This window comes from Aulonocara sp. 'chitande type north' Nkhata Bay, linkage group LG3, assembly GCF_057382095.1.
Source record: "Aulonocara sp. 'chitande type north' Nkhata Bay isolate Kocher_YH1m ecotype deep benthic linkage group LG3, A_spYH_male_GT1.1, whole genome shotgun sequence".
Classification (NCBI taxonomy): domain Eukaryota; kingdom Metazoa; phylum Chordata; class Actinopteri; order Cichliformes; family Cichlidae; genus Aulonocara; species Aulonocara sp. 'chitande type north' Nkhata Bay.
Window position 1 is genome coordinate 44922436 of NC_141346.1, and position 8805 is coordinate 44931240.

The 8805-nt window shown below is 40.6% G+C and overlaps 1 protein-coding gene across 1 annotated transcript; it reads right to left on the reverse strand.

The window, feature by feature from the left end:
- Positions 1–5574: 5574 nt before the first annotated feature.
- caap1 (caspase activity and apoptosis inhibitor 1) lies at positions 5575–8270 on the reverse strand. The gene is made up of 6 exons (XM_086282890.1): positions 8070–8270; positions 7127–7318; positions 6638–6722; positions 6485–6542; positions 6338–6405; positions 5575–6220 (listed from the first exon to the last, which is right to left on the reverse strand). Exons 1-6 carry the CDS (start codon positions 8172–8174, stop codon positions 5757–5759), a joined length of 972 nt encoding a protein of 323 aa, XP_086139016.1. The 5' UTR covers positions 8175–8270; the 3' UTR covers positions 5575–5756.
- Between the last annotated feature and the right edge of the window lie 535 nt (positions 8271–8805).

Sequence of the window (8805 nt, forward strand, 5' to 3'; positions counted from 1 at the left end):
CAAACCTAAGTTGTGCTGCCATTGTTTTAGAAAGAAGAGGCTTTCTCCTGGCAACACACTTGTTCAGTCTTTTTCTATTTGGAGATCAAGTATCGGAATTTCAGGAGCAGGACCACGCCTCCAAACACGCTCCTTACGGTTCTCATCTATATAGGTTCTCCCAGTTCTACAAGCTGTTCATTCTCATTTACGTGCCCCACCCTCTCTCCCCTTTTCAATTCTTTAACTTCTTCACTATTTAGTACACGGGGATCTGCCAGGCCCGGCAGCCGCCGCCAGTCCATTCCAGTCCAGTGTCTCAGAGCATTGCAGTGTCACTAAATTCAGAATTTAGGTTGAAGTTACTAGGATGGCCTGTCTCTAATATACATGCAGCTCTTGTTTTTTTTAACTGTATCTAATAAATTAGATGCTTCACAGAATTAGATATATAGGCAAAACAAGGTATATGTAACATTTAATATCACCTTTACTTTAAGAAAAAAAATGTTTTGTCTGCAACTTGAAGAAAATGAAATGTGTCCGATGAGTCATTGCTTGGGGAAATCAATTCATTTAGTTTACAGAGGTGCTAAGTTATTTATTGCCTGTCAGCATGAGCTGTTAGTTCAATTTAATTTCTAGCTGCAGAAAAGCACAGAGACGCTACAGAGGAAATTTGAAGAGAATTACTTTATTTATGCAAACAGGATGCGCTCCTAAAAAAATGACATCAACATTTTTCAGACCTTTTTTTTTTTTTCTTTTCCCTGTGGTACCACAGTAACATCTACAGTTTTATATTGGACTGACAGGTTGCATTAAACAACACACTTGTCCTTCGTCTGCTACATTTTAAACAATTCCCAGCGGCCAATAAAGACATATGAGACTATAAAAATTAAGGGGAATATTGCAAATGAAGGCAGAAAAATTCTAATATTGAAAATAAACCAGAGATGTTTATCAAAGGAAAGGAAAGGTAGCACTGTGATAGCTTTTGGACATGCCAGCAGCAGTGACAGTTTCCTCCTGAGATTCAAGGATGCACACATATAAAGCTGTTAGCTGACAAATAATAAAGTTTTACAACTAAAAAAATGAGGATAAAAAAACAAAATAAATAAAAATACAAAGCCTTCAGCATTCAGCAGTGGAAAATTTAAAACTCAAGACAATGTGGACCCTTGAGTTGTGGTCCATTTCACATTAGCTGAAGCTAACTTAAAGATGCTAGGATACTGCAGCGCATATGCTAGTGCTGCACTTCTTCTCATTATTATTATTACCTTTTAAATTCTTACTGCTGCTGATATTTTGTTCTTAATTACTTGTACCTGTTCAGTAGAGCAAATAGCTCTTACCTTTGAATGTGCTACAACAAACTATAAAGAAACAAATGGACATCATGTCCCGCTTGTACCTCCAGCCACAGGCTGTAATCAACCACCGAGCTAAAGCTCTCTTTTTGCTACGCTACGGCACACCTTCATCCTTCTTCCTCTCCTTTCAGTTGGCTGTTCCACCTCCATGTTTGTTGTAAGACTGCTTCACCCAAGCCAAAAAAAACCAACATGTTTTACAGTACTCGTATTAGAGACTTCTTACAGTTATATTACAGACTTTTTAGCTTGTGTTGACCTAAACAATGAATTCATGCAAAAATTATTTAGTGAGGCTTGCAGGCAGTTGCAGTATATGTACTACATAACAGCAGGTAGAGAAAGTACTTTTACTCCTTGTGAAAGAAAAACTTGACTATATGAGTTTATTTATTTAATGCTACTTGTACTCATAAGTGGTCATACTTACCACAAAAGCTGCCTCTAAATCAAAATGAATGAGTAGATCATAAATAGTAGTCAGTTATACTGTACTCTGCACTTAGTGTACTTACACATTTGTAAGTTCTTGTTGTACCTTTACTTAATAGTAGTAACGAAGTATTTTTTACCTAAAATATTGCTACTTATATACAACATCTAATCCACGTGTCAAAATAATTTTAGCTTATTAGCTAAATTCAGCCCAAATTCGCTGCAGATGGCTGCCCTTCCCCCGGAGCCTGGTTCTGCTCAAGTTTTCTTCCTGTTCAAAGGGAGTTCTTCCTTCCCACTATCCCTCTGTACTCCACAGTCACCAGATCTCAGCCTAATCCGGTCGTTAAGTGATGAGGTGACCAAACCTACTTCCGGGCCTAAAGTAGTCTGCGTTTAATATGGCTTTTGTGTTGTTAACATGTTTAATGTTATGTATTTTCTTCTATTTAATCTCAAAAAGCTCCTAAAACAGTCAGTGATCACTGTTGACCTCCCTCGGCTTTTATTACCGCTAATCATTTATTTAAGCTCAGTTTTTAAAACCTTAGGATGTAACTACAGCCCATTCCATGCAGCAGTATATGAATGACTAACATCGTATTGTGGATGGATTATCTCAGTTGTTCTCCTGGCTGAAGTTTGGTCCTTTTACAGCATCCTGCCATGCGATTACATTTGTTCCTGACCACCGAGAACACTCACGTTAACTTTTATCGAGTGGGAAAAAAGTTAGCTTGTTTATATTATGCTAACATAGCTGTGTCGCTAGCGGTCACGTAGCACATCATTATATACCAGCTAGCCCAACTTCAGTAACCCTACAAACGTCACTGCTGTTTAGTTTTCTGTCTTCATTTATGTTGGAAGTGATAACAGAGCTGTACGTTTTAATTTGTTTCCAAAACCCTGCAGCCAGGACATGCTATATTGTATTTAGATAGAAGCTAGCGAGCTAACTCCCTGCTAACTTCTAACTCCGTTAAATGTTTCATGGATGCCTGGATGTTAAACTCAATTGTTACACCTGGTAGAGCAGAACGCTGATCATTTTATTAAAGATGAAAGACTTTAGACAGTTTTTCAACTCTCAGTAATGCCATAGTGATCGTTTGATATATGGACCTGCAGCGGAGTTTAGGCCCAGACACTGCTAGTGACGTCAGACTTAACGACCGGATAGACCACGTTTGGGATGTGGAGGAGCAGGAGATTCACATCATGGATGTGCAGCACCTGTGCGATGCTGCCGTGTTCAACATGTACCAATATTTCTGAGGAATGTTTCCAGCACCTTGTCGAATCTGTGCTGTGAAGAATGACGACAGCTCAACTCAGCAGTAACTAAAGTGGCCAGTAAGTGTATATAAAAGAGTAGTTATTCCATTTTCCAGGGTATCAGACTTCGCTGCCATTTTCAGTCTTTACAAAGACATCCAGTGGTGTAAAATGCTTTGGGACCTCTGATCTAAATGTTTAAACAGGCTCTCATCTGAAGCTGGGGAATATCCATTTAAAATGTTAAATGTCTTTAATCCTAAACTGTTGGATGACCGGACATAGTTGCATGTTTGAAGCAGCACTAAATAAAAAGCACTCGGATCAATTATATATAATATATATAATATAATAATAATATATAGTCAAAGGGTCATGGGTGTCTTTGAGGTATAATCATTCAGCAACCACAATGGACCAACTTTTTATTTAAGTTCATATTTTCCACTTTCATTAGATAAACACTGCACAAAGTAAATTATTATTTAGCAAAGCTTTCCAGGACGTCTGGCACACACATACACTAGGTCTATTGTTTCCTCTAACCTAGACTTCCTAACATCTCTGGGAAGACACCAAGTCAGCTCTGAAAACGCTAAATCAGGAATGTCAAACTCATTTTACACCATGGGCCACATGCAACCCACTTTGATCTTAAGTAGACCGTACCAGCGAAAGCCCCCTTAACTACACATTTACAGTCCATGAGATGTTTTAATACAAGATAAAGAAGTTCGATTTTAGCAGTGCGGCTCAGCTTTTCCACATGAAAAGAAATGCAGCTGTAGTAAATGGAAGAAATGTGTATGAATAAATAAATAAATGTGTAAAATCACCAAAAAAAACCCTCTCCTATAATTACAAAACTGAATGTTTTTCATTCATAGAACACCTTTTATATTTTTAAACTGAGCCAATTGTGAAATAAATACATTGTATGGTAAATGGTGAAAAAAAAACTAATCTTTCCATCATTTAACTGCTTATCTATTAGTCAGTTACTGAAGTCTAGTTTGAATGACAATGGGGGAGGTTTTTAATAAGTAAGAAATGCTTTAAAGTTCATGAAAATACAGTTAAAGTTCAAAATTTATACCCTTCTTTCTCGTTTTTTTTTTTTTTTCAAAGCTATCCAGTGAGCTGGATTGGAGTCTCTGCCAGGCCGATTCTGGCCCCCAGGCCTTATGTTTGACACCAATTCCCTAAATGAATCTGAGGCTTGAGGATCAGCGAGAACTGAATCACCAACGAGTGTCGCAAACCCAGAGCCTTGGCCCAAAACGAGAGGTGCGACTATGAACTGGCGGGCTCGACGTTTTCCTGCGCGACCTTGTGTTTGACTTTGATAATAGCGCCATTCACAGAACCATCACGCTTCAATATTTTAACACGGTTCATTAGGTTCATTCGAATTCACAAAGCACTTCTTCAACAAAACAGTATCGTCTCACCTCCATCAATCCCATTTTCCAGCCTACTCATTTTTGAGGTCTGCTTAAAAAGCCATTTAATGGCACACACCAAATCGTAATTGGCATTCTAATAGCAGTAAATGACGCCGACAAATACTCACCCATCATAGACGCTACAAGCACTTTACAATCTTTGTATCTTTTTTTTTTACTAAAGTGGACATTTTCGTTCCCTCTTCACATCATCAGCGAGCGCGGAGATACCTGCACATAAATTCACAGAGAACGACACGTTTAACCCTCCCGCCCTCACCTCTTCCATGAAATAACCCTTTTAAATGCAAATACCTGGAGGCAACTGGCTTCTTTCTTCTCTTCATCTGCATGTAATTGCGTGCACACGGACACACACATACATGCAGCAACCACACAGTTTATGCTGGAGCAAAGCTTTAGAATAAATCAGAGCAAAAGAAACTGCCCTGTTAGGCTAACAGACGCTATTAATTCTCGCTGACTGACAAAAGCACGAGAAGCAGAATTTAATTTAAAGTTATCCTGGTGGGACAGCTGGCAGGGTCTTTGTTTTGATCTACAGGAGTGAGTGGGTAGCTGTCTAATCATATCATGCACTCGTGTCATTTTTGAGCCAGTGGGTAGTTTATGACCACTTGAAGGCTTTTCGGTTCCTTATCGGGCGGGCAGAGCAGAGTATAGCGGGATTTTGTATTCCTGTGCACGCTTTCAGTTTAACAAGTCAAACAGGTGTTGGGTGAAGAAAGGCTTCAAGTGTCTACAAGATACAAACAGCACTGCAATCACCTGCTCTGCCTTACAAACCTATGAAGTAACACACTTTTCTGATCCTCTCACATCCTCTAAGGCTGACTCGAGGACAGCTGCGTTTCCAAGTGACATCATTATTAAGAAAACCTGACTGACTGGTGCCCGAGACCACTTTCAGTGTAATGTGAGCCTATAAACATGCCCTTGCTGTCCTCTCGCAGATTAGACACAGCCCTGCGGATGTGCTCTGACAGCGTAACACTGCCATCTAGTGCTCGATGGGAGAAACACATTTGGAAAAGTGATATCCAATCCCACGCAGGAGGAGGGGTCTTTGTTTAATGCAAAAACACAATTAAACACCATCTAGAAATCATTCCAATGTGGAGCAAAACAAACACATCATGCTGTACCCTCTACAAACAAGACAGGATGTGCAAACTGAATCGTTTTAAGAGCATTAACCATTCAAGTAAAAGACACGCTACGTGTTTGGCGTTACATGAGGGGTTTTCCCGTTACTTGCTTTCATTAGAGCCTTTATGGCTCTTGCTCTCATTTCCAGCTCCAGCAGCTCCAGCTGCTGAATCGACGGCTTACAAACGGCCGGGTCGCCGCTAGAAACGGGTCCGCTGACATCTGGGGACTGCAGCGGTGTGCTCTGTTCTTTGGCCGCGTCTTTGATGGGAGTGGAGGAGCACGCCAAGATCTCGCTCACGCTCTTGTCTATGTCACTTTGAATGTCTTTCTTCGGCTCTGGATTTGCCGGCTCCGGCTTTGCAGCCGGGTCAGTGCACAGCCTGCTGTTGTCATCGTCGTCTCCCTCCTTCACTGCCGCAGTCTGCTCCTCTTTAACGGTCTGCTCCTCTTTGGGTCCTTCTATGTCGCTGTCGTAAGTGTCTGCGTTTATGCTGAGGACGTCGCTCTCTTCACCAGAGCCACCACCCTCTGCGAAGAAAATTACAGTCATTTAAAAATGTGAAACGTCCCTTTACGGCCTCCTTCTGTCTTTGAAGTCTATAAACGCCTCGGGGATGTTCTTTGTAGTCATTACATATTAATTACCTTGCTTTGGGTCCTCGCTTTTTGCAGTTTCCTTGAGGCACGATGTAGAGTCTACAATACTGTCTTGCCTTGGCGGGGGAAAAATAAACATGTGAAATAAAAACACAGTCACAGCGTAGTTGTTCTCTGATTAACTGTTTCACTCACTGGCTTTCCAAAGACTCTTCAGAGTTTTCATTGTCATTCCCGGCGGTCACTTCCTCCCCTTAACACAACGACACATTTTATGTGAAATTAAATGTTTTGCAGAAGTTTCAAAATGATTTTTTTTTATAAAATAGAAACATGCTTCAGTCTTACCTGCTAAGATCTGAATGAGATTTTTCTCCGTGATGGGTTCCAGCTGCTCCCAACACAGCGTTTTGATTTCCTCTACACTGCATTCCTGTAAACGACAACATCTTTAAAACATATCTCAGATACTCCCGTCTTCATGAGAACTAATCAGCTCTTTTTATTTTCAGATAAAGAGGAAAAGTCATACCAGCGACTTGGCAACAAATATTTAAAAATAGCAGGTAAAGTCCAGCTGTTTGGAAATGAAAACCAGTGATGTGTGCCACCACTTCACAAAACACAAACACAAATTAAATGTTAAACTCAGGGTCTACTGTAGGGCAGACAGAAAGTTTGGCAAGAATCTGGGCAAAAATATTCTTTGGGTATTAATTATAATTTATTAAAGAAACACACAAGTGCTTGATGCAGGTGGTCCAATCAGTCCAGAGTCACAATAAGATGTTGAGTTTTGCAGATAACCGACAACGAAAGCTTTTTTGATCAAATCACCTTGAGTTCATCAGGAAGCATCTTCCGTAGCTTCTTCTCCCCCAGCACATGGAAGCACTGCTCCAGCATCTCCCGCTTGTCACCGACGTAAGCTGTGATGGGCTGGAAGGCCAGGCTGAGGTCCAGTCCCCCTTCCTCAATGTCACTGCCAATCTTGTCAAGCTCAGGATCAGCAAGTTCGTCCTTGGATTCCTTTAAGTTGGGAAGACAAACTAAAACACGCAGCTGCACTCGTATACACAGAATATGCTCTGCAAACTTAAATACAGTCTCCACGGTTAGGAAACAAATAATTTGAACACAATGTTGTGACTCAGGCTGTTTTCATTAATTTTTTTTTGTTAAAGAGAAGATACACTCAGTTAATTAAATAGTGTAACAGCATGAAATCCAGCAGCACAGTTTGCATTTAAAGGGATCATTAAAATTCATCCAAAGCAAATTTTACTGCTGCCTAGTGGCTGAAATCCTTTAATTGGTTCTTGTTAGCTAAAAAAATAAGTTAACTACACTAAAAAAAAAGATTTAAAAAAGACAAATTAAGACTTTCCTTTTATTATATTTAGACACTGCAGTGAATAAGCAGAGCAAACAATTCATTCAGTGCGACTTAATCAAAGTATTTATAAAGCAGTAACACGATGGTTTTCCCTCAGAGAGCACCAAACCAACAGTGAGGCTTTAACGCTAAAATAAAGTTGTTGTGACGATGCAAACATAACACATAACGCAATAATAACAATAATAATCGAGAGACACTCGATGTACACAAAACGCCAAATGCGTCAACTTTTTAATCATTTAAAACCAGTACGTAAATTTTAAACACAATTTAATTTACCCTCACATTTACCCTAAACTTATTCACATATATTTGTGGCTGTTATACTCCTGAACTTCTTTTCTATGGGGTTTAGCAAGGCGCTAGTCCAGAAAGCCTCACCTCTAAACCGGGCCCCGTACTCCTGCGTTTACCGCTGTCATGTCGCTCCTCGGACTGAAAGTGCTTCCTTTTCTTCTCACTGGTGCTTGATTTCTTTTTGAGCATTTTAAACCCACTCAAATTAGTCCTCCACTGAAAGCCGCTACAACCGCCGAAGCTAAAGGTCGCGGGAAACACACGTCATAAGCGAGCGACGGCTTCTTCTTTGCGTCTTATCTGTGGCATTTATCGCCACCTACCGGACAGGAGCGGTTCCAGCTCGTGGCTCTCAGTGATGTCACTCACTGAGACTGGTTTGTTTATGCCACAGGCTTAGCTGATGGTAAAAGAATGGAGAATTCATTTAAAAGGTGAAATACGGTGCTTTTAAAATGTACTGACACAATACTGTGAGAAGTCAAAGGAGCTTGTAAAGAAAAGCGTCTGGACTTCTTTAAGTTGCTTGAAGACGTTTCACCTCTCATCCGAGAAGCTTCTTCAGTTCTAAGGTCAAAGGGCAGAGAGTCCCAGATTTAAACCCAGTGGGGGTATCCCCCCCAAAGAGGGACAAAAGGACCCCCTGATGATCCTCTAATCACCCTGTGAGCGACCATCTTTGAACAGAGGTGGTGGTTTACGACACCAACTGTCTGCCATCTATAATCCAGTTTTAAGTTCTCTCCCCAGGCGCCTTAACGCCCACTCACATCCGGCCCAGGATGTGATCTGACCTCAGGAAATCACAAGATAAGGTGGG

What these genes read in the sequence shown, in the direction of transcription:
- caap1 (XM_086282890.1), bottom strand. Translation starts at nt 8,174, where the DNA reads ATGCTCAAAAAGAAATCAAGCACCAGTGAGAAGAAAAGGAAGCACTTT. An exon ending in TGCTTCCTGATGAACTCAAG is followed by an intron (nt 6,723 to 7,126) that starts GTGATTTGATCA and finishes TGTCGTTTACAG; the next exon opens with GAATGCAGTGTAGAGGAAAT. An exon ending in AAGCGAGGACCCAAAGCAAG is followed by an intron (nt 6,221 to 6,337) that starts GTAATTAATATG and finishes TTTTCTTCGCAG; the next exon opens with AGGGTGGTGGCTCTGGTGAA.